This window comes from Heterodontus francisci, chromosome 35 (assembly GCF_036365525.1).
Source record: "Heterodontus francisci isolate sHetFra1 chromosome 35, sHetFra1.hap1, whole genome shotgun sequence".
NCBI lineage: Eukaryota > Metazoa > Chordata > Chondrichthyes > Heterodontiformes > Heterodontidae > Heterodontus > Heterodontus francisci.
The window spans coordinates 56,576,576-56,602,345 of record NC_090405.1 but is presented as its reverse complement, the minus strand read 5'-3'; the positions used below and the strand labels follow the sequence as shown (position 1 = coordinate 56,602,345).

Below are 25,770 nucleotides of genomic sequence, written 5' to 3'. Positions count from 1 at the left end.
TTCGTAAAATTTGCCTTCCCCCAATTTAGTGCCTTTGCTTCTGTTATATCTTTGACCTTTTCCATGATTATGCTAAAACTAACTGTATTCTCATCACTATCTCCAAGATGGTCACCCACTTGCCCAGCTTCATTACTGAAGACTAATAAGACTCATAGCTGCAACTTTCAAGCCCTGGCAACATTCTTATAAATCTCCTCTGTACTCTCTCCAGATCAGTTATGTCCTTTCTGTAATGTGGTGACCAGAACTGTACACAATACTCCAGCTGTGACCTAACCAGCGTTTTATACAGTTCCAGCATTACATCCCTGCTTTTGTATTCTATACCTCGGCCAATAAAGGAAAGCAGTCCAAAGTCTCTCCCTTCTTCTACCCCTCTCAATATCTTCAAAATGGTGACAATGTGTCCATTAAGCTGCATCATGCATCGAGTCCCAATGCCTTAATGATGAGGCAGAGTAACAGCAAAGACCATAGGAGCAGCAGTAGGCCATTCAGCCCATCCAGCCCACTCCACCATTCAATACAATCATGGCTGATCAACCACTTCAAAGCCTTATTCCGACACGATCCGGATCTAGGGCCGTGATAGGCGGGCCGGAGCTGGGGCTGTGATTGGCGGGCCGGAGCTGGGGCTGTGACTGGCGGGCCGGAGCTAGGGCTGTGATTGGCGGGCCGGAGCTGGGGCTGTGATTGGCGGGCCGGAGCTGGGGCTGTGACTGGCGGGCCGGAGCTGGGGCTGTGATTGGTGGGCCGGAGCTGGGGCTGTGATTGGCGGGCCGGAGCTGGGGCTGTGACTGGCGGGCCGGAGCTGGGGCTGTGACTGGCGGGCCGGAGCTGGGGCTGTGATTGGCGGGCCGGAGCTGGGGCTGTGACTGGCGGGCCGGAGCTGGGGCTGTGATTGGTGGGCCGGAGCTGGGGCTGTTATTGGCGGGCCGGAGCTGGGGCTGTGACTGGCGGGCCGGAACTAGGGCTGTGACTGGCGGGCCGGGGCTGGGGCTGTGACTGGCGGTCCGGAACTAGGGCTGTGACTGGCGGGCCGGGGCTGGGGCTGTGATTGGCGGGCCGGGGCTGTGATTGGCGGGCCGGAGCTGGGGCTGTGATTGGCGGGCCGGAGCTGGAGATGTGATTGGCGGGCCGGAGCTGGGGCTGTGATTGGCGGGCCGGAGCTGGGGCTGTGACTGGCGGGCCGGAGCTGGGGCTGTGATTGGCGGGCCGGAGCTGGAGATATGATTGGCGGACCGGAGCTGGAGATGTGATTGGCGGGCCGGAGCTGGGGCTGTGATTGGCGGGCCGGAGCTGGGGCTGTGATTGGCGGGCCGGAGCTGGAGATGTGATTGGCGGGCCGGAGCTGGAGCTGTGATTGGCGGACCGCTGCGGCGTGGGGCCTCCCTGGTGATGTCATGTTTTCTCCGCTGCCCAAGAGGCCGCGGTCTTGCCTTTCTCTCCAGGCCCGAAGGCGAGACGCCTCTGCCGGCAGCGACCCTCAGTCCACAGAACGGACTCTGGGGCAGCCTCCAGGCGGGATAGCGGCAGAACCGCAGGCCGCTCCGCCCCAGAGTAACAGTGGGTCAGAGGCTGAGGAGAAGCCGGGGCGGGAGTCGGAGGGGAGCGGGAGTCACCGGGGCCGCCTGGGGTCCAGGCTCTCGCGGCGATATCGGAGAGTGTGTGGAGCGGCCCCGGGCCCGACCTCAGAGTCACAGCCGGAGCCCGGCCCGGAGGCGAGGTCAGGCAGTGAGAATGGAGCCGGGGCCCCCAGTGAGGGGGAGCCGGCAGTGGGTGAGGACAGACTGCCGCCTCCCTACTACCTGAGGAACTTCCTGATGGTGCTGGAGGCGGTTCTGGGGAGTGAAGATAAAGAACTCTTCAATGAAGAAGACGAGCACTGGATTGGAACATTCCAGAAGCTCTCAGGTAACCGCTACAGAATGGAGGAGACTCGGAGCGACCGGAGCCGCATTCAACCTGCAATAGATGGAGAGTGAATCCAGTCCGGATGCTGCAGTTGGCCTCAGTACCACAGAGCAGGGTGCAGAGATCCCACTGACCAATGAGCATTGAGAACTGCTGTGATGCACACTGTGGTTAAATATCCTGCTGGCATTCTGATGCTCGCCTGTGAAATTGGGTCAGTGGAATTAGAACTAGAGGGTGCTCAGTGCCCTGGAGTCAGCAGGCGTGCAGGAACATTCAGACCTGTTCAACTTGAGGTACAGGGTGCAGCAGGCAAACAGATTTGTCTGGAAGTTTTTGCGTCCCTGTACTTCAGTCAATTTGAGAGATGACCCGCTTGGTGTCTTGTGTTGCTGGCTCTAGCTGTCAAATGGCCTGTGGTGGAGCTACCCTCCACATTGTTCACTTAGCAGGTTGGCTTTCCCCCAGATCTATTCAGGGAATCACGCGGCAGAGAAGGAAGAAATTCAGCCTGTCGTGCTTGAGCATACTCTTTCAAAGAGCTATCCAATTTGTCCCACTCCCCTGCTCTTTCCCCATAGAACAAAGAACAGTACAGCACAGGAACAGGCCGTTCGGCCCTCCAAGCCAACGCCAATCTTGATGCCTGCCTAAACTAAAACCTTCTGCACTTCCTGGGTCCGTATCCCTCTATTCCCATCCTATTCATGTATTTGTCAAGATGCCTCTTAAACGTCTCTATGGTACCTGCTTCCACCACCTCCCCCGGCAGCAAGTTCCAGGCACTCCCCACCCTCTGTGTAAAGAACTTGCCTCGCACATCCCCTCTAAATGTTGCCCCTCACACCTTAAACCTATGTCCCCGAGTAACTGACTCTTCCACCTTGGGAAAAAGCTTCTGACTATCCACTCTGTCCATGCCGCTCATAACTTTGTAAACCTCTATCGTGTCGCCCCTCCACCTCCGTCGTTCCAGTGAAAACAATCCAAGTTTATCCAACCTCTCCTCATAGCTAATGCCCTCCAGACCAGGCAACATCCTGGTAAACCTCTTCTGTACCCTCTCCAAAGCCTCCACGTCCTCCTGGTAGTGTGGTGACCAGAATTGCACGCAATATTCTAAGTGTGGCCTAACTAAAGTTCTGTACAGCTGCAGCATGACTTGCCTATTTTTATGCTCTATGCCCCGACCGATGAAGGCAAGCATGCCGTATGCCTTCTTGACTACCTTATCCACCTGCGTTGCCACTTTCAGTGACCTGTGGACCTGTACACCCAGATCTCTCTGCCTGTCAATACTCCTAAGGGTTCTGCCATTTACTGTATACTTCCCACCTGCATTAGACCTTCCAAAATGCATTATCTCTCATTTGTCCGAATTAAACTCCATCTGCCATTTCTCCGCCCAAGTCTCCAACTGATCTATATCCTGCTGTATCCTCTGACAATCCTCATCACTGTCCGCAACTCCACCAACCTTTGTGTCGTCCGCAAACTTACTAATCAGACCAGCTACTTTTTGCTCCAAATCATTTATATATACTACAAACAGCAAAGGTCCCAGCACTGATTCCTGCGGAACACCACTAGTCACATCCCTCCATTCAGAAAAGCACCCTTCCACTGCTACCCTCTGTCTTCTATGACCGAGCCAGTTCTGTATCCATCTTGCCAGCTCACCTCTGATCCCGTGTGACTTCAACTTTTGTATCAGTCTGCCATGAGGGACCTTGTCAAAGGCTTTACTGAAGTCCTTATAGATAACATCCACTGCCCTTCCTTCATCAATCATCTTCGTCACTTCCTCAAAAAACTCAATCAAATTAGTGAGACACGACCTCCCCTTCACAAAACCATGCTGTCTCTCGCTAATAAGTTTGTTTGTTTCCAAATGGGAGTAAATCCTGTCCCGAAGAATCCTCTCTAATAATTTCCCTACCACTGAATTAAGGCTCACCGGCCTATAATTTCCTGGATTATCCTTGCTACCCTTCTTAAACAAAGGAACAACATTGGCTATTCTCCAGTCCTCTGGGACCTCACCTATAGTTCTGCCTTTTTCTTTCAAGTGTTTTTCAGATTCTCTCTTCAATGTTATTATTGAATCTGCTTCCACTGCCCTTTCAGTCAGCACATTCCAATCATCATAACTCACTGCATTTAAAAAAAAATTCTCATCTCCCTTCAGGTTCATTTGCCTTGTATGTGACCTCTGGCTACTGATCCTCCTGCCAGGGGAAATGGCTTCTCTTTATTTGCTGTATTGAAATCCTTCATTATTTGAACACTTCTGTTAAATCTCCCATTAACCTCCTCTGCTGTAAGGAGAACAATCTCAGTTTCTCCAGTCTCTCTTCGTAATTGAAGTCCCTCATCCCTGCTATCATTCTAATAAATCTCCTCCACACCCTTTCCAAGCGTGGTGCCTGGAATTGGACACCAGTTGCAACGGAGGCCTCACCAGTGACTTATAAAGGTTTACCATAATTTTTGTGCTTTTTACTCTATGCTTCTATTAATAAAGCCAAGGATCCCATATGTATTTTTAACAACATTCTCAACTTGTCTTTCTGTTTGGGTCTGACGCTCTCGTACTTACTGGGCGCTCCCTCTTATCCACAGCTGCTGGCCAGAAGCTCTACGTGCGACTCTTTCAACGGAAGCTGAATTGGCTGAAAGTGACTCGACTGAATTATGCTGAGATTGGCCTGAATCTTAACCCTGCCATCGAGGAGCTGAGGCTCGCTGGCTTGTTACGGACAGGTATGGGAGGGCAGGGCAGGTTTTCTTCAGAATATTGAAGCTGGCTGAATTTAAAGTCCTCTTCATCTTCAGATGTCCCCATGGCCCTTGCACTTGCTCAAGAACTCTTTGATCCTTTGACTCTGGCCTGTTGTGATTATCTCTGCCCACCTTGTCTCAGCCCTCCAGTGTCTTCAGCCACCTCGACCACACTCTGGAATTCTCCCACAAAAACGTGCCCTCGTCCCCTTCACCTGTTTAAAAAAAAACTTTCAAAACTTCTCTTTTTGACCAAGCTTTTTGTAAACTTGCTTGATGCTTTATTCCTTTTATCTCTATTACCAACTCCTGTGAAGGGTCTCTGAGCCTTTTGCTCTGTTCTGGATGCTGAGCTAGATGTACCTGGAGCACATAATGTCACTGTCTGTTTCAAAGTAGGCCTGAGAGATTCAGCTTGGGGTTGACTCACGATAGCGTGGGAGGAAAGGGGTATGGGCTGACAGTCCCCTCCCCCAGGCCTATTACCCACGGCCTATCCCCCAGTTATCCAGATGTTCTCCACTCCGCAGGGCCCTATGTATTTAAACACTGACAATGTCCTTTTTGCCCTCCCAGGGTCAGAGCTATGCAATGTTTCCGAGGCCCTGGATCTGCTGTCGGCTCCTGAGCTAAAACTGTTAGCTAAAAGCTTCCACCTGAGACCCCAGGGTCAGAGGGCAAAGATTCTGGGGTCTCTGCTGCATTTGGCCAAGCAGCAATCGATCTTCAGCTGCAAGTGGAACCCGTCGAGTCCCGGCCTCGCCATCCTCAACAGGTCTTTCAAAAAGCACCATTTAACCTTTGTACCAGCTGCATGTTAGGCCGGAGTGGAACCCACTCTGCCCACAGAGGGGTGGGGGGGGTGGGTGGGAGTGTGGGTGAGACAGTGCAGTTCCCACCCTGGGAGAGGAGAAGGGATTTATTTCCTGCTGCTGGGCCGGGGGGATGTTTGCATGGTGACTAATGGGTAAGGTCTGCACAATGGGCCCTTTGAGGCGAGGAGCATCAATACATTCAAAGTGAAGCTAGCTAAGCACATGAAGGGAAAGGAATAGAAGGACATACTGATGAGCTTAGATGAAGAGAGCTGGGAGGAGGCTTGTGTGGGGCATAAACCCCAGCACAGATCATTTGGACCAAATGTCTTGTTTTTGTGCTGTAAATCCTTCATAATTCTGTGTGTTCAATGGCCTGTGTTTAATGGTGTTGTGTGTTGTCAGGGCGAAGGAGATGGCCGGGCAGTGTGTGAGAGTCGCCGCTCCAGCCCGTGCTGTGTTCTCACGGGTGTTGCTACTTTTCAATCTGACGGAGTGGACAGATGCCGAGGAGTTGTCCAGTGCTGGCCAGAGTCAGCTGTCCACGGTGCTCATGGTCAACATGGGTCATGTCACATTCCCCAGTTACAATGTGCTGCGGGAGACTAAAATATTCAGGCATAGAGATGACCTGCTCAGGTAATGCCACACTCTGATCTATTCAAAAAATACAACATCCGTAAAGTTAGCAGGATAATTACATCGCCTGATATGGGACTGAGCTCCGGTGTGGGACTAAAAGGAAAGATCATAGTATGGATAGATAAATGATGCATAATAGATGAATGTTATCAGTAGATTGTTGGATGTGTTGGTAGGTGGGTGGGTATATAGATGGTGAAGCTGCCCAGTATGGTTACACAGCATTACACTGCTTGTGCAATCAAACGATGCTCTGTTATTTCCCTGACAGGTACGATGCGGCTGTGCTATCTCTAGCTGAGGTGGTAACAGCAATGACCAATGGGGCCTGGAGTGATGCTCTTCAGATTTATAAAACTGCCAGGGAGAAGTGGAGCCAGCTGGAGAACAGCAGTGATGTCAGGTAATGAGAGGGAATGCACAGCACATGCAAGACTGAGATTTTCAGTCACATTTCCAATCCACTGTGTCAGTTGGTAAGCATTGTCTCCACTCCCTTGAACAAATTATGACCCATTGAAGGGCTGTGTGCAGCTTTATAATTACGCACATTGTTAATTCCATAACTAGGAGTGTGGTGACAGCAACTATGGGAATAGACATTTCAGAGAACTGGGAGCATCCGTTCCTGTCTGCATAGAGAAGCTCAGATGCTGCGTGGGAGAATGGACCTGAATAACAGCACCTTATCTTTCTATGGAGCCTTTAATAAAAATTCCTGGAGTGTTTCACAAAGACAAGATGGTGATATAGCAGTGATAAAAGAAGAATTAACGAGGTGACCATTGGATGGTAAAGTCCAGTATTGAGCCTTTAGGAGAGAACATAGGAGCAGCAGTAGGCCACTTGAGCCTGCCCCACCATTCAATAAGATCATGTCTGATACAGTTGTGGTCTTAACTCCACTTTCCTGTCTGCCCCCCATTACCCTTGTCTCAAAAATCTATCTAGCTCAGCCTTGAATAAATTCAATGACCCAGTCTCCACTGGTTTCCGGGGAAGAGACTTCCACAGACTAACAACCCTTTGAGAAAAAAAATTGCCTCATTTCCATCTTAAAAGGGAGACCTCCAAGGGAATGCGAAGGCAAAGTCTGATCCCTGGTATCTTCTAAGTCATGCTGTAAACATTCAACATGTGACAATTGTTTCATTTTCATTTTTACAGCAGTTGTCTAATGTTGGTTAATTTTAGGTTTGATCAGGAGCTCCCAGTGTATCTGCGATGTTTCACTGCAGGTTGGGTCTACACACGAATCCGATTCCATGGGACTGAAATTTTACAGCGGCTGCACATGTATGAGGTAAAAAGCGCAAAGTTACATAAGAAAAATGTAGTGGTCCAGTGCTGAGCACTGCAGTGTGGGGCCTGGAGATCCAGTGCAGAATATGGTAATCTAGTAATACCTGAGTCTCAGTGATTCTGTACATGGTTCAGGGAACCAGCACAGGATGAAGTGATCTGGTGATTCAATGCAGCATGATGATCCAGTGACTGGCATGGGGATCTGGTGGGGGTGGGGTTCTGGTCCAGTGACCCAGTGCAGGAATCCAGTGATCTATTGCAGTAGTTGGCAGCAGCGCAGGTTCTTGTTCAATTAAGCTGATTGTAGGTATGATGATTGGAGCTGCTGATATCAATATTAAACCCTGTCTTTGAATCTCATTCTCAGGAGGCGGTCCAGGAATTGCAAAGTCTTTTGGAACAAAGGGTTTATTGTCCAGCGAGCCGTGGCCATTGGTGGGATCGACTGAGTCTGAATCTCCACCAGCATCTGAAGCGGACTGATCAGGTAACATTGACAGTGAGGACGAGAGTCATTGTGGCTGCTGCTTAACGTGTGACGTTTCACATCATTGCCAAGTCCTTAGGTATTTCAGTGCATTGATGTGACGGGGCAGATCCCAGGACTGCTGTCAGCCTCTGATCAGTCACAGGATGTCCGCCCGAGTCTGACACAGACGGCGAAGGGGATTTGACCCAACGCTGTCTGATCCTGATCAGCTTTGCCGCACATTAAACCAGATTTGATAAGTAACTAGGTTAGGTAACCTAGTTGAGGAATGTACATGGTTTCACTGGCAGTGGAGGCTGATTTGGACTCGGCTCGCTGTCACCTCGGATTGTTCTGTTGGAATTGATTCCTGTTCATATGACTTTGTATTCTAGGCAATCCGCTGTGTGCGGAAAGGTCTGGATGATGCGCGGGTGCATACGGGACATCGTCTAGCTCTGTACCAGCGGGCACTGCGGATACGTGACTCCCCAAGCTGCAAGAAATGGCGTCACCTTCTTCAGAATCTGCCAGTGATGAATGTGGAAGATGTGCGACATGTGAGTGTTGCTGAGAGCAGGAGCTTGGGGACCCAATGCTAGTACTTTGCCCACCGTTAAACATCACATTCTTTCATTCTCTTAGCGGCTGAGGTAGATGATTTTCTTTGGTTTAAATTCTTTTATTGACTGTTTTTCCCCATGAATTTAGGAACATGGGCCTGACTGGGTCTGCGTGCGAAGCCGTGACAAACTCTCTCCAATTGTCAGGGCAATAGCGGTTGATTTTTCAACGAACAGGAAGACCAATAGATCCCCCTCCTCTCCCGAATCTGTTGAAGGCGTTTAGAATTTCAGGTTTTAATTTTCTTTTCTAGGTGACAGTAAAGGGAAGAACGTGCCCAGGGATGGGCAATGCCTTGTTCCTGATGGAGAGCACCAGTGAGGGGTCGAGTTTGGGCCAGGGGGAACCCTGCTCGACGGTGATTTGTTCAGTAGAGGAGCTTTCTCTGGCCTACTATCAACAGCAAGGCTTCGATCAGGGTAATCACTGTGCCGAACCTGCTTACCTTTCCTTGCTGAGGTACAAGGACTGTGCAGTGAGCTATCACTCTTGTCTGTTCCAGGGATACATGGCGAAGGAACCACATTTTTAACACTATTTGGACTGCTCTTCTGGGAAATCATCTTTCTGCCTGGAATCCCAGATGTTTTCCGAAATCTGTATCAGGTATTTGGCTGAAAGCTAGCTAGAAATATAAAAACGGATAGTAAGTGTTTCTCCTTTGCAGCATCTGGGGAGTTAATAATGACAGCGTTTATTGCCCATCCCTAATTGCCCTTGAGAAGGTGGTGGTGAGCCCCTGCCTTGAACCACTGCAGTCCATGTGGAGGTAGGTACACCCACAGTGCTGTTTGGAAGGGAGTTCCAGGATTTTGACCCAGCAACAGTGAAAGAACGCCGATATAGTGCCAAGTCAGGATGGTGTGTGACTTGGAGGGGAATTTGCAGGTGGTGGTGTTCCCATGCATCTACTGTCCTTGTCCTTCTAGGTGGTGGAGGTGCTGTTGAAGGAGACTTGGTGAGTTGCTGCAGTGCATCTTGTAGATGGTACACACTGCTGCCACTGTGCGTCGGTGGTGGAGGGAGTGAATGTTTGTGGATGGGGTGCCAATCAAGCTGCTTTGTCCTGAATAGTGTCGAGCTTCTTGAGTGTTGTTGGAGCTGCACCCATCCAGGCAAGTGGAGAGTATTCCATCACACTCCTGACTTGTGCCTTGTAGATGGTGGACAGGCTTTGGGGAGTCAGGAGGTGAGTTACTCACCGCAGGATTCCTAGCCTCTGACCTGCTCTTCTACCCACAGTATTTATATGGCTACTGCAGTTCAGTTTCTGGTCAATGGTAACCCCCCCCCCCCCCCCCCCACTGGATTCAGTGATGCTAATGCCATGGGGAGATGGTTAGATTCTCTCTTGTTGGAGATGGTCATTGCCTGGCACTCGTGTGACGCGAATGTTACTTGCCACTTATCAGCCCAAGCCTGTATATTGTCCAGGTCTTGCTGCATTTCCACACTGACTGTTTCAGTATCTGAGGAGTCACGAATGGTGCTGAACATTGTGCAATCATCAGCGAACATCCCCACTTCTGAGCTTATGATTGAAGGAAGGTCATTGATGAAGCAGCTGAAGATGGTTGGGCCTAGGACACTGTCTCCACTGTAGAGAATACAAATAACATCCCAGAAAAATTTGTGAATCAAGTGTTGAAAGGAAGGGAGGAGCTGAAAACAATTATCCGGGAAAAGGTACTGAGAAAGTTATTAGAACTAAAAGCTGACAAGTCCCCAGGTCCTGAAGGACTTCATTCTAGGGTCTTGAAAGAAGTGGCTGTTGAGATAGTGGATGCATTGGTTTTAATTTTCCAAAATTCCCTAGATTCTGGAAAGGTCCCAACAGATTGGAAGATAGAAAATGTAACTCTGCTATTCAAGAAAGGAGGAACCTACAGGCCAGTTAATTTAAATGTGTCGTAGGGAAAATGCTGGAATCTATTATTAAGGAGGTTATAGCAGGCCATTTAGAAGATCTCAATGCAATTAGGCAGAGTCATGTTTTGTGAAAGGAAAATCATGTTTAGAGTTCTTTGAGAAAGGTAACAAGCAACATGGATAAAGGGAAGCCTGTGGATGTGGTGCACTTGGATCTCCAGAAGACATTTGACAAGGTGCCACATCAAAGGTTACTAAAAAAAAAACTAAGAGCCCATGGTATAGGGGCTAACATATTAGCATGGATAGAGGATTGGTTAGCTAACGGGAAACAGGTATAAATGGGTCATTTTCAGGTTGGCAGTGGAGTGCCATGGGGATTAGTGCTGGGGCCTCAACTATTTACTATCTATAATCAATGACTTGGATGAAGGGACAATGTATGGTTAATAAATTTGCTGATGACACAAGGATAGGTAGGAGAGTAAGTTGTGAAGAGGACATGAGTCTGCAAAGGCATATAGATAGGTTAAGTGAGTGTGCAAAGATTTGGCAGATGGAGTATAATGTGGGAAAATGTGAACTTGTTCACTGGCCAGAAAGATAGAAAAGCAACATATTATTTAACTGGAGAGAGATTGCAGAACTCCGATGCAGAGGTTATCTGGGTGTCTTAGTATGTGAAACATAAGTTAGTATGCAGGTACAGCAAGTGATTAAGAAAGCAAATGCAATGGAATATAAAAGCAGAGATGTTTTGCTACAGTTGTATAGAGTATTGGTAAGACTGCACCTAGAGTATTGTGTACAGTTTTGGTCTCCTTACTTAAAGGACATAATTGCATTGGAAGCAGTTCAGAGAAGGTTCACTCCACTGATTCCTGGGATGACAGGGTTATCTTATGAAGAAAGTTTGGACAGGTTGTGTCTGTATGCATTGGAGTTTAGAAGGATGAGCGGTAATCTTAGTGAAATATAAGATCCTGATGGGACTTGACAGGGTGGATGCTGAAAGGATGTTTCCCTTGTGAGAGAGATTAAAACGAGGGGGCACAGTTTGGGGTGTCCCATTTAAGACAGATGAAATTTTTTGAGAGTTGTGAATCTGTGGAATTCACTTCCCCAGAGAGCGGTGGAGGCAGGATCATTGTTTTTGAGGCAGAGGTAGACAGATTCTTGACAAACAAAGGAGTCACAGGGTATCGGGGATAGGCAGGGAAGTGGAGTTTTGTCCACAAACAGTTCAGCCACCATCTTATAGAATGGTGAAACAGGCTCGAGGGGCCAAACAGCTGACTCCTGCTCCTAGTTCATATGCTTGTATGAAATGTCACGTTTTGGAGGTGCTCCTGCAGACACGTGTTACAGACCTGATGCTGGTGGAAGCAGTTACTGTCAATTCATGCTAGAGTCATAGTCATTATGGCACGGGGAGGCCATTCGCCCCATCACATTCATGCCAGCTCTCTATGGAGTAATCCAGTCTGTCCTCTTCCTCTGCTCTGTCCCTGTAGCCCTGCAAGTTTATTTCCCTCAAGTGCCCATTCAATTTCATTTTGAAATCATTGATTGTCTCTGCTTCCACCACTCATCAGCAGCGAGTTCCAGTTCGTTATCACTCGCTGCATATAAAAAGTGCTTCCTCACATCCCCCTGTATCTCTTGCCCAAAACCTTAAATCTGTGTCCCCTAGTCCTTGTACCATTAGCTAATGGGAACAGCTTTTCTTTGTCTGCCTTCTCTAAACCTATCAATCTATACACATCTCAGCTCTCCTTTTAATTAAATTGACGACTTTCAGAAAATTACATTTTGGGATGCGGTGTCTGAGTAATTTGAAACGTGTCGACTGGTGAGTTTATCATGGTCCAGAGAACCAAGTGACTTTGAACCTATAGTTCCCAAAGCTCTCCTCTGCTGTGGTTTTCCTCACCTTATGTCTGCTTCTGATAGAAATTGATGGTGCACTGTGAATAGCCAAGAACTCCATAATCATTGTGACTACCAAGACGGTAGACAGCTTGACCCCTGCTCACTGTACCTGTCCCCACTCTTGCTCTACAGCCCAGGAGCCCATGGGCTATAACTAGGCTCAGTGCTGCTGGATTCCAGCTACAGCTCTCACTGCTGCAGGACTGGGTGGGTGTGGAAGACAACCAATATTATCCACTCACCAACAATGACTATCTATGATGTAGCCCAGGAACTAGTCTTTTATTGTCTGACAATTGTTATCTTAATGTGATGAGTACAAATGTAATGGCGTGTTTGTACCGCAGGCTTGCCCTCTGGATCTCTACACTGACTGTTTCTACCAGCACCGGAAGGAGCCCATTGAATCAAGGCTGGAGTTCCTGCAAGATGCACCCACAGAGACCCTCCACACGCTCATCGCTGACATATGGAACAGTCACAGAGGCACAGCTACTGCATTGGTCAACTGGGAGATCTTCAGCTCTCTTCAGCAGGCCCAGGTATACATCATCTACCCCAGCACTGTTCCTGTACCTCTGTTTAGTGACAGATACAGGATTAAGATTTCCCCACCCACTATCTCAGTGAAAGGACAGTCACTAATTGGACTAGCAGATTTGTAGTGAAGTTGTCCCTTTTGGTCCTTAACTGACATGTTTGTGGGGATGTTTTCAGAGCTTGGTGAGCTGTCTGGGTGGTCTATTCCTGAGTGGCGTTTGTAGAATTCTGGCAAAAGACTTGAGGCACTGTCGTGGGGGCCTCCCTGATCTTGTAGTGTGGAACAGCCAGATCCTCCAGTACAAGGTGAGTGACAGTAAGAGTGAGGTGAGTTTACTGAGACTGGCAGAGTAGCATGTGCTTGGTTATTGCACCAATCACTAGCCTGTAGTCTCTGTAAAGCAACAGACTGGTTTCACTATTTTCGATTTGCTTTTCCATACTGTGCTAATTTCTTTTTGAATAAAATCCCAGAATCAGGGACTGGAGGGTGAAACCCAGCGCTCCTCAGTCCCTCCTGTTAGGAGAAATCTAACCTTGCTGCTTGATTTGATTGAAGTTTATAAGATCCTGAACAGTCCAGACAAGGTGGGTGTGGAGAGGATGCTTCCTCTTACATAAAAACTAGGAGCAGGAGTCGGCCCTTCGAGCCTGCTCCGCCATTCATTATGATCATCATCCAACTCAGTAACCTGTTCCCGCTTTCGCCCCATACCCTTTGATCCCTTTAGACCCAAGAGCTATATCTAACTCCTTCTTGAAAACATACAATATTTTGGCCTCAACTGCTTTCTGTGGTAGTGAATTCTACAGGCTCACCACTCTCTGAGTGAAGAAATTTCTCATCAGTCCTGAAAGGTTGACCCCTGATTCTGGACTCCCCCCACCATCGGGAGCTTCCTTCCTGCATCTACCCTGTCAAGTCCTGTTAGAATTTTATAGGTTTCTGTGAGATCCCCCCTCACTCTTCTGTACTCTAGCGAATATAATCCTAATCGACTCAAGCTCTCCTCCTATGTAAGTCCCACCATCCCAGGAATCAGTCTAGTAAACCTTCGCTGCACTCCCTCTATAGTAAGAACATCCTTCCTCAGATAAGGAGACCAAAAGTGCACACAATATTCCAGGTGTGGCCTCGCCAACACCCTGTATTATTGCAGCAAGACATCCCTGCTCCTGTACTCGAATCCTCTCACTATGAAGGCCAACATACCGTTTGCCTTTTTTTACCGCCTGTTGCACCTGTATGTTTACCTTCAGCATTTGGTGAACGAGAACACCCAGGTCTCACTGCATATTCCCCTCTCTGTTTATAGCCGTTCAGATAATAATCTGTCTTCCTGTTTTTGCTACCAAAGTGGATAAGCTCACATTTATCCACATTATACTGCATCTGCCATGTATTAGCCCACTCACTCAACTTGTTCAAATCACCAAATTTGCATCCTCCTCACAACTCACCCTCCCACCCAGTTTTGTGTCATCTGCAAATTTGGAGATATTACATTTGGTTCCCTCATCTAAATCATAAATATATATTGTGAATAGCTGGAGTCCTAGCACCGATCCCTGCGGTACCCCACTAGTCACTGCCTGCCATTCGGAAAAAGACCCATTTATCCCTACTCTGTTTCCTGTCCTCCAACCAATTTTCTATCCATCGCAATACACTACCCCCAATCCCATGCGCTTTAATTTTACATGCTAATCTCTTTTGTGGTACTTTGTCAAAAGCCTTCTGAAAGTCCAAATAAACCATATCCACTGGCTCCCCCCTCATCAACTCTACTAGTTACATCCTCGAAGAATTCTAGTAGATTTGTCAAGCATGATTTCCCTCTCATAAATCCATGCTGACTCTGCCCAATTCTACCACTGTTCTCCAAGTGCTAGAACAAAGAAAATTACAGCACAGGAACAGGCCCTTCGGCCCTCCAAGCCTGCGCCGATCCAGATCCTCTATCTAAACATGACGCCTATTTTCTAAGGGTCTGTATCTCTTTAGTTCCTGCCCATTCATGTGTCTGTCTAGATACATCTTAAAAGACGCTTTCGTGCCCGCGTCTACCACCTCCGCTGGCAACGCGTTCCAGGCACCCACCACCCTCTGCGTAAAGAAATTTCCACGCATATCCCCCCTAAACTTTTCCCCTTTCACTTTGAACTCGTGACCCCTAGTAATTGAATCCCCCACTGTGGGGGAAAAAGCTTCTTGCCATCCAACCTGTCTATACCTCTCATGATTTTGTACACCTCAATCAGGTCCCCCCTCAACCTCCGTCTTTCTATTGAAAATAATCCTAATCTACTCAACCTCTCTTCATAGCTAGCGCCCTCCATACCAGGCAACATCCTGGTGAATCTCCTCTGCACCCTCTCCAAAGCATCCACATCCTTTTGGTAATGTGGCGACCAGAACTGCACGCAGTATTCCAAATGTGGCCAAACCAAAGTCCTATACAACTGTAACATGACCTGCCAACTCTTGTACTCAATACCCCGTCCGATGAAGGAAAGCATGCCATATGCCTTCTTGACCACTCTATTGACCTGCGTTGCTACCTTCAGGGAACAATGGACCTGAACACCCAAATCTCTCTGTACATCAATTTTCCCCAGGACTTTTCCATTTACGTATAATTCACTCTTATATTGGATCTTCCAAAATGCATCACCTCGTATTTGCCCTGATTGAACTCCATCTGCCATTTCTCTGCCCAACTCTCCAATCTATCTATATTCTGCTGTATTCTCTGACAGTCCCCTTCACTATCTGCTACTCCACCAATCTTAGTGTCGTCTGCAAACTTGCTAATCAGACCACCGAGACTTTCCTCCAAATCATTTATGTATATCACAAACAACAGTGGTCCCAGCACGGATCCCTGTGGAACACCACTGGTCACACGTCTCCATTTTGAGAAACTTCCTTCCACTGCTACTCTCTGTCTCCTGTTGCCCAGCCAGTTCTTGATCCATCTAGCTAGTACACCCTGGACCCCATGCGCCTTCACTTTCTCCATCAGCCTACCATGGGGAACCTTATCAAACGCCTTACTGAAGTCCATGTATATGACATCTACAGCCCTTCCCTCATCAATCAACTTTGTCACTTCCTCAAAGAATTCTATTAAGTTGGTAAGACATGACCTTCCCTGCACAAAACCATGTTGCCTATCACTGATAAGCCCATTTTCTTCCAAATGGGAATAGATCCTATCCCTCAGTAACTTCTCCAGCAGCTTCCCTACCACTGACGTCAGGCTCACCGGTCTATAATTACCTGGATTATCCCTGCTACCCTTCTTAAACAAGGGGACAGCATTAGCAATTCTCCAGTCCTCCGGGACCTCACCCGTGTTTAAGGATGCTGCAAAGATATCTGTTAAGGCCCCAGCTATTTCCTCTCTCGCTTCCCTCAGTAACCTGGGATGATCCCATCCGGACCTGGGGACTTGTCCACCTTAATGCCTTTTAGAATACCCAACACTTCCTCGCTCCTTATGCCGACTTGACCTAGAGTAATCAAACATCTGTTCCTAACCTCAACATCCTTCATGTCCCTCTCCTCGGTGAATACCGATGCAAAGTACTCGTTTAGAATCTCACCCATTTTCTCTGACTCCACGCATAACTTTCCTCCTTTGTCCTTGAGTGGGCCAGTCCTTTCTCTAGTTACCCTCTTGCTCCTTCTCTATGAATAAAAGGCTTTGGGATTTTCCTTAACCCTGTTTGCTAAAGATATTTCATGACCCCTTTTAGCCCTCTTAATTCCTCGTTTCAGATTGGTCCTACATTCCCGATATTCTTTCAAAGCTTCGTCTTTCTTCAGCCTCCTAGACCTTATGTATGCTTCCTTTTTCCTCTTAGCTAGTCTCACAATTTCACCTGTCATCCATGGTTCCCTAATCTTGCCATTTCTATCCCTCATTTTCACAGGAACATGTCTCTCCTGCACACTAATCAACCTCTCTTTAAAAGCCTCCCACATATCACATGTGGATTTACCTTCAAACAGCTGCTCCCAATCTACATTCCCCAGCTCCTGCCGAATTTTGGTATAGTTGGCCTTCCCCCAATTTAGCACTCTTCCTTTAGGACCACTCTCGTCTTTGTCCATGAGTATTTTAAAGCTTACGGAATTGTGATCACTATTCCCAAAGTAGTCCCCTACTGAATCTTCAACCACCTGGCCGGGCTCATTCCCCAACACCAGGTCCAGTATGGCCCCTTCCCCAGTTGGACTATTTACATACTGCTCTAGAAAACCCTCCTGGATGCTCCTTACAAATTCTGCTCCATCTAGACCTCTAACACTAAGTGAATCCCAGTCAATGTTGGGAAAATTAAAATCTCCTAACACCACCACCCTGTTGCTCCTACATCTTTCCATAATCTGTTTACATATTTGTACCTCTATCTCACGCTCGCTGTTGGGAGGCCTGTAGTACAGCCCCAACATTGTTACCGCACCCTTCCTATTTCTGAGTTCTGCCCATATTGCCTCACAGCTCAGATCCTCCATAGTGCCCTCCTTCAGCACAACTGTGATATCCTCTTTGACCAGTAATGCAACTCCTCCACCCCTTTTACCTCCCTCTCTATCCCGCCTGAAGCATCGATATCCTGGGATATTTAGTTGCCAATCATGCCCTTCCCTCAACCAAGTCTCAGTAATAGCAATAACATCATACTCCCAGGTACTAATCCAAGCCCTAAGTTCATCTGCCTTACCTACTACACTTCTTGCATTAAAACAAATGCACCTCAGACCACCAGTCCCTTTGCGTTCATCATCTGCTCCCTGCCTACTCTTCCCCTTAGTCACACTGACTTCATTATCTAGTTCCTTACAGGCTTTCGTTACTACCTCCTTACTGTCCACTGACCACCTCATTTGGTTCCCATCCCCCTGCCACATTAGTTTAAACCCTCCCCAACAGCATTAGCAAAAGCACTCCCAAGGACATTGATTCCAATCTGAACCGCTCCTTCCTGCACCATCTCTCAAGCCACGCATTCATCCTGACTATTCTTTCATTTCTACTCTGACTATCAAGTGGCACTGGTAGCAATCCTGAGATTACTACCTCTGAGGTCCTACATTTTAACTTGGCTCCTAACTCCCTAAATTCTGCTCTGCTATAAAATCTTTGATAATAGACTGTAGAATTTTCCCCACTACTGACGTCGGGTTGACTGGTCTATAATTCCCTGCTTTCTCTCTACCTCCCTTTTTAAATAGTGGGGTTACATTAGCTACCCTCCAATCGGTAGGAACTGTTCCAGAGTCTATAGAATCTTGGAAGATGACAACCAACAGATCCACTATTTCTAGGGCCACTTCCTTAAGTACTCTGGGATGCGTACCATCATGCCCTGGGGATTTATTGGCCTTCAATCTCATCAATTTCCCCAACATCATTTCTCCACTAATACTGATTTCCTTCAGTTCCTCTCTCTCACTAAGCCCTGTGTTCCCCAATATTTCTGGTGTGATATTTGTGTCCTCCTTTGTGAAGACAGAACCAAAGTATGCATTTAGTTGGTCAGCCATTTCTTTGCTCCTCATAGTAAATTCCCCTGTTTCTGACTGTAAGGGACCTACATTTGTCTTCACTAATCCTTTTCTCTTCACATACCTATAGAAACATTTACAGCCAGTTTTTACGTTCCCCGCAAGCTTGCTCTCGTACTCTATTTTCCCCTTCTTAATCAATCCCTTGGTCCTCCTTTGCTGAATTCTAACCTGCTCCCAATCCTCAGGTCTGTTGTTTTTTCTGGCGGATCTAATGCTATCTCTAAATTCCCTTGTAAACGATGATTTGGCTACCTTTCCCGTTTTACTTTTGCACCAGACAGGGATAAACAATTCAGCAGGTCTGGCAGCATCTGTGGAAAGAGAAGCAGAGTTAACGTTTCGGGTCAGTGACCCTTCTTCGGAACTGACAAATATTAGAAAAGTCACAGATTATAAGCAAGTGAGGTGGGGGTGGGGCAAGAGATAACAAAGGAGAAGGTGCAGATTGGACCAGGCCACATAGCTGACCAAAAGGTCACGGAGCAAAGGCAAACAATATGTTAATGGTGTGTTGAAAGACAAAGCATTAGTACAGATTAGGTGTGAATACACTGAATATTGAACAGCAGCAAGTGCAAACCTGAAAAAAACAGTGGGTAAGCAAACTGAACAAACTAAGATGAAATGAAATAAAGGCAAAAAAAGATTGTAAAAAATGTAAAAAAAAAAGGAAGAAAAAATAACTAAAAATGAAAGTAAAATGGGGGGCTGTCATGCTCTGAAATTATTGAACTCAATGTTCAGTCCGGCAGGCTGAAGTGTGCCTAATCGGTAGATGAGATGCTGTTCCTCGAGCTTGCGTTGATGTTCACTGGAACACTGCAGCAATCCCAGGACAGAGATGTGAGCATGAGAGCAGGGGGGAGAGTTGAAATGGCAAGTAACCGGAAGCTCAGGGTCCTGCTTGCGGACTGAGCGGAGATGTTCCGCAAAGCGGTCACCCAGTCTGCGCTTGGTCTCCCCAATGTAGAGGAGACCACACTGTGAGCAGCGAATACAGTATACTACATTGAAAGAAGTACAAGTAAATCGCTGCTTCACCTGAAAGGAGTGTTTGGGGCCTGGGATAGTGAGGAGAGAGGAGGTAAATGGGCAGGTATTACACCTCCTGCGATTGCAGGGGAAGGTGCCCTGGGACGGGGCGAGGTGGTGGGGGTAATGGAGGAGTGGACCAGGGTGTCGCGGAGGGAACGATCCCTTCGGAATGCTGACAGGGGAAGGGAGGGGAAGATGCGACTGGTAGTGGCATCACGCTGGAGGTGGCGGAAATGGCGGAGGATGATCCTTTGGATATGGAGGCTGGTGGGATGAAAAGTGAGGACAAGGGGAACCCTGTCACGGTTCTGGGAGGGAGGGGAAGGGGTGAGGGTAGAGGTGCGGGGAATGGGTCGGACACGGTTGAGGGCCCTGTCAACCACAGTGGGGGGAAATCCTCGGTTGAGGAAAAAGGAGGTCATATCAGAAGCACCGTCATGGAAGGTAGCATCATCAGAGCAGATGCGTCGGAGACGGAGAAACTGGGAGAATGGAATGGAGTCCTTACAGGAGGTAGGGTGTGAAGAAGTGTAGTCGAGGTAGCTGTGGGAGTCGGTGGGCTTGTAATGGATATTGGTAGACAACCTATCCCCAGAGATGGAGACAGAGAAGTCGAGGAAGGGAAGGGAAGTGTCAGAGATGGACCATGTAAAGGTGAGAGAAGGGTGGAAATTGGAAGCAAAGTTGATAAAGTTTTCTAGTTTGGGGCGGGAGCAGGAAACGGCACCGATACAGTCATCAATGTACCGGAAAAAGAGTTGGGGGAGGGGGCCTGAGTAGGACTGGAACAAAGAATGCTCGACATATCCCACAAAAAGACAGGCATAACTAGGACCCATGCGGGTACCCATAGCGACACCTTTTACTTGAAGGAAGTGCGTGGAGTTGAAGGAGAAGTTGTTCAATGTGAGAACAAGTTCAGCCAGGCGGAGGAGGGTGGTGGTGGATGGGGACTGGTTGGGCCTCTGTTCCAGGAAGAAGCGGAGAGCCCTCAAACCATCCTGGTGGGGGATGGAGGTGTAGAGCGATTGGACGTCCATAGTGAAGAGGAGGCGGTTGGGACCAGGAAACTGGAAATTGACGGAGGGCGTCAGAAGAGTCACGGATGTAGGTGGGAAGAGACTGGACCAGCGGAGAAAAGATAGAGTCTAGATAGGAAGAAATAAATTCAGTGGGGCAGGAGCAGGCTGACACAATGGGTCTGCCGGGACAGTCCCGTTTGTGGATTTTGGGAAGGAGGTAGAAGCGGGCTGTCCGGGGTTGTGGGACTATGAGGTTGGAAGCCGTAGAGGGAAGATCTCCAGAGGAGATGAGGTCAGTGACAGTCCTTTGGACGGTGGCTTGATGTTCAGTGGTGGGGTCATGGTCCAGAGGGAGGTAGGAAGAGGTGTCTGTGAGTTGGCGTTGAGCTTCTGCAAGGTAGAGGTCGGTATGCCATACAACAACAGCACCACCCTTGTCTGCAGGTTTGATGACCATGTCGGGGTTAGACCTGAGAGAACGGAGTGCCTCAAGTTCAGAGTGGGACAGGTTAGAGTGAGTGAGGGGGGCAGAGAAATTGAGACGACCAGTCTCGCCGACAGTTTTCAATGAAGAGATCAAGAGCGGGTAAGAGGCCAGGGGGAGGGGTCCAGGTAGAGGGAGAATGCTGGAGGCGGGTGAATGGGTCTGCTGGTCGGGGGAGGACTCCTGGTCGAAGAGGTGAGCCCGGAGGCGGATGCGACGGAAGAAGAGCTCAACGTCATGCCGAGCGCGAAATTCATTGAGGTGGGGGCGTAAGGGGATAAAACTGAGACCTTTGCTGAGTACAGAACGCTCAGCATCAGAGAGGGGGAGGTCAGAGGGTATAGTGAATACACGGCAAGGGGTCAGAGGGAAGTGAAGCGGAAGGAGGATCTGGAGGAGCATTCGTCCCCATCAGCTGCTGGAGCTTGCGTTCCTTAACACCTGAAAGGAAGAAAAAAAGTTTTTTGTCTCAGTTTTATCCCCTTACAATACCCAGTCTTGGATGACTTGATCTCTAATTGGTTCCTCATTTTATTAGTCCAGAAAATCATCCCATATACACTCCAAGAATTCCTCCTGTACGGTATTGTGACTAATTTGATTTGCCCAATCTATATGCAGATTAAATTCACCCATAATTATAGACGTTCTTTTATCGCATGTATCTCTAATTTCCTGTTTAATGCCATTCCCAACATCACCACTACAGTCTATATACAACCCCCACTAACGTTTTTTGCCCCATAGTGTTTCTCAGCTCTACCCATACAGATTCCACATCGTCGGAGCTAATATCTTTCCTCACTATTGCGTTAATTTCCTCTTTAACCAGCAATGCAACTCCACCGCCTTTTGCTTTTTGTCTGTCCTTCCTAAATACTGAATACCCCTGGATGTTCATTTCCCAGCCATATCTCCGTAATCCCAACTATATCGTACCCGTTTACATCTATTTGCGCGATTAATTCATCCACTTTATTGCGAATGTTCTGCGCATTAAGGCACAAAGCCTTAAGGCTTGTCTTTTTAACATTCCTTGACCCCTTCCCACTATTTTTCACTGTGGCTCTGTTTGATTCTGGCCCTTGATTTCTCTGCCTATTACTTTTCTTATTCCCTTTACTGTCTTTTGTTCTTGTCTTTGATTCCCCCTCCTCTGACTCCTTGCAAAGGTTCCCATCCCCCTGCCATTTTAGTTTAAACCCTCCCCAACCACTCTAGCAAATACTCTTGTGGGTGAGTCCAGAACTGGGGGGCACTGTTTTAAATTTAGGGGTCGCCCTTTTAGGACAGAGATGAGAATTTTTTTGATGGTTGTACGACTTTGGAAATCTCTGTCTCAGAAGCTGGTGGAGGCAGGGACATTGAATATTTTTAAGGCAGAGGTAGACACATTCTTGTTAGGCAAGGGAATCGAGGGTTATTGGGTAGATGGGAGTGTGGAATTTAGATCAGCCATGATCTTATTGAATGGCGGAGCAGGGCCGAATGGCCGACTACTCCTGCTGCTCATTCTCTGTGCATTCAGGGAGGAGGGAAGACATCACAATACTAATACACAGCCATTGAGAGCATACACTGGGCTTTGCACATCCTTACACACAGCACTGCGTGACTATCTAATTTTGACAATTTCTTCCTACTTTTTATGTGATTCCTTGCTTTAAACAGTCCTGACCTGTATTTTCTTTCATTTCCAGCTGGTAGAAGTGAAAGGTCCTAGTGACCGACTCTCCCACAAGCAGATGGTGTGGCTGGACCAGCTGCGGAGACTTGGGGCTGATGTCGAGGTTTGCCATGTCAGTGCAGTCGGAGCACGGAGTCACCTGTTCAACTCAGCCCGCTGAGAGAAAAGCTTGACCCCTGCTCACCTGATCTACAACCCAGGAGGCCATGAACTATAATTAGGCTCAGCACTCCTGCTCACCCTGCAGGACAGGGTAGGTGTGGATAGCTCAACTAGTTTCCTGGTTGGAGCTCAGCTCCTTGGATGAGGTGGTGGAATACAACCATTATTATCCACTCACCAGCAGGGAGCTCCTGCTGCCTTAACCGCCTAAACAACTACTTACACTTTGGCTACCAAAAAATTGATGGGTGGGAAAAGACTAAAACATAGCAGATGGAATTTGATTTTGATCTAATAAAGCCACAGTAATGATGCTGGAAAAGAGCAGAGGGATTCAGGTTCACAAAACATAGACACCACCTCAGGTTAATGAAGTCTAGTAATTTTTTTTTTTAACAGCTTCAAGTTGTCAGTAGGTACCAAATATAAAAGCCAAGGACTAATTAAAGAACCTATAATCAACCCTTAAGAACACACTTGGAGGGTGCAATAATAAAAAGCAGACTGTTTCCAGGAGTTGAGGGTTTGGAACGAGGGGCCATAGATACAAATGTAAAATTTAGAATAAAGGGCAGAATAAACTTGGTCACAAAGTTGTGAGGCTGTGAAATTCACTTGTACGGTTGGTGACTGAGACAGAAGTTTTTTTAAAATCACAGGATGTGAGCAGTGCTGGCAAGGCCAGTATTTATTGCCCTTGAAGGTGGTGGTGAGCTGCCTTCTTGAACTGGTGCAGTCCTTGGGGACATTGGTACACCCAGAGTGCTGTTAGGAAGAGAGTTCCAGGTTTTGACCCAGTCACAGTAAAGGAACAGCAATATAGTTCCAAGTCAGGATGGTACGTGACTTGGAGGGGAACTTGCAGACTGATGTTCCCATGTGACTGCTGCCCTTGTCCTTCTAGGTGGCAGAGGTCTCAGGTCTGGAAGGTGTTATCGAAGGAGGCTTGGTGAGTTGCTGCAGTGCATCTTGTAGATGAAAAACACTGCAGTCATTCTCCACTACGTCTACATTCATGATTAGCTTGGAAGGATAGATGAAGGAATGGAGGTGGGTAAATGTGATTATAACTATCAATGAAATAGGGTAACTTCTTCCTCTGTTGTAGTTACTAAAAGCAAGACACCCTTTCATATTTATACAAGGAGCTCTGGAAATGTCACTTCGAAAATACATAAAATATTTCATACTCTGTACTACCGTGTCTACCTGTGTTATGGGTATGTAATGGCCAGCCTGATGCAACCAATGCACTGACAGAGGAAGGTTACAGTATTCTCTAAAGCTTTTTAATAAACTAATCTCAGTGCCACAGAGCAGCAGAGTATCAGCTCCACAATACTGAAGGTTCAAACAACTCACCATTTTAATTCTCTTTATAATGATATTACAATAATATTCAGTGCTTTGGATCTTGGACAAAAGTCCAGAACATGCAGTTCCAAGTATTTACACCAACACAGATACTCACCCCTCAATCACTCATTTATTCCTGACTTCACTGATAAAAATACCAGGCCTATTCATATTTCTTGATACTCTCTTTAAAATTGCAAACTGATCCCAACTCAACACTTTCTGGGAATTTGATATGAGCAGGTTGGTCTGTTTAGTAGTTCTAAATCTTAGCTCCTCCCCTGCCCTCCACAAACCACTGGTGACTGGTAGGTTTTACCACCATTAAAACAATGAGTAAATGCAGCATATGTGAGCTCCTTTTTCACTCAAAACACATCTTTAAACAAAAGGTAATATTTAGGCTCCACTGCCCTCAAGACTCAATTAAAGCCTAAACTTAGGCTGCCACCATGTGCCCACAAATGAAACTGACAGGCAGGAAAAGACCAGCACCACATCCCAATAACTAGACTATCACAGCTCATAATTCTGAACAAAGAACAGTACAGCACAGGAACAGGCCATTTGGCCCGCCAAGCCTGCGCCGATCTTGATGCCTGCCTAAACTAAAACCTTCTGCACTGCCGGGGACTGTATCCCTCTAAAGACAGGATTCTTGATAGTGTGGAGGAACAGAGGGATCTTGGGGTCCATGTCCATAGATCGCTCAAAGTTGCCACCCAAGTCGATAGGGTTGTTAAGAAGGCGTATGGTGTGTTGGCTTTCATTAACGGGGGATTGAGTTTAAGAGCCGCGAGGTTATGCTGCAGCTCTATAAGGCCCTGGTTCGACCACACTTGGAATATTGTGTTCAGTTCTGGTCGCCTCATTATAGGAAGGATGTGGAAGCTTTAGAGAGGGTGCAGAGGAGATTTACCAGGATGCTGCCTGGACTGGAGGGCATGTCCTACGAAGAAAGATTGAGGGAGCTAGGGCATTTCTCATTGGAGCGAAGAAGGATGAGAGGTGACTTGATAGAGGGGTACAAGATGATGAGAGGCATAGATAGAGTGGATAGCCAGAGACTTTTTCCCAGGATGGAAAGGGCTATCACCAGGGGGCATAATTTTAAGGTGATTGGAGGAAGGTTTCGGGGAGATGTCAGAGGTAGGTTCTTTACACAGAGAGTGGTGGGTGCATGGAATGTGCTGCCAGCGGTGGTAGTAGAAGCAGATACATTAGGGACATTTAAGCGACTCTTGGATAGGTACATGGATGATAGTAGAATGCAGGGTAGGTAGTTAGTCTGATCTTAGAGTAGGTTAAAGGTTCGGCACAACATCGTGGGCCGAAGGGCCTGTACTGTTCTATACCCATCCTATTCATGTAGTTGTCAAGATGCCACTTAAACGTCATTATCGTACCTGCTTCCACCACCTCCCCCTGCAGCAAGTTCCAGGCACTCACCACCCTCTGTGTAAAGAACTTGCCTCGCACATCCCCTCTAAACTTTGCCCCTCTCACCTTAAACCTATCTGCTCTAGTAACTGACTCTTTCACCCTGGGA

At 47.6% G+C, this 25,770-nt stretch overlaps 1 protein-coding gene across 2 annotated transcripts; it reads left to right on the top strand.

The window, feature by feature from the left end:
* Nucleotides 1-1,275: 1,275 nt before the first annotated feature.
* On the top strand, nt 1,276-24,061 carry fan1 (FANCD2 and FANCI associated nuclease 1). 2 transcript variants are annotated; one of them, XR_010969476.1, is made up of 14 exons: nt 1,276-1,917; nt 4,540-4,680; nt 5,275-5,473; nt 5,919-6,152; nt 6,427-6,558; nt 7,350-7,458; nt 7,828-7,947; nt 8,325-8,489; nt 8,807-8,972; nt 9,056-9,159; nt 12,702-12,896; nt 13,072-13,200; nt 22,717-22,956; nt 23,770-24,061. XR_010969476.1 is itself a non-coding variant. In XM_068015663.1 (13 exons), the coding sequence occupies exons 1-13, from the start codon at nt 1,407-1,409 to the stop codon at nt 22,861-22,863; spliced, it is 2,352 nt and encodes a 783-aa protein (XP_067871764.1). In that variant the 5' UTR covers nt 1,276-1,406; the 3' UTR covers nt 22,864-24,061. The 2 variants fall into 2 exon arrangements, 1 of the variants encoding a protein (XP_067871764.1); XM_068015663.1 differs by having other exon boundaries at nt 22,717-24,061.
* Nucleotides 24,062-25,770: the final 1,709 nt, after the last annotated feature.

Coding starts and splice junctions, on each gene's coding strand:
- fan1 (XM_068015663.1), top strand. CDS start 1,407: ATGTTTTCTCCGCTGCCCAAGAGGCCGCGGTCTTGCCTTTCTCTCCAG. Junction 8,490..8,806: donor ATGTGGAAGATGTGCGACAT/GTGAGTGTTGCT, acceptor TTTCTTTTCTAG/GTGACAGTAAAGGGAAGAAC. Junction 8,973..9,055: donor ACAGCAAGGCTTCGATCAGG/GTAATCACTGTG, acceptor TGTCTGTTCCAG/GGATACATGGCGAAGGAACC.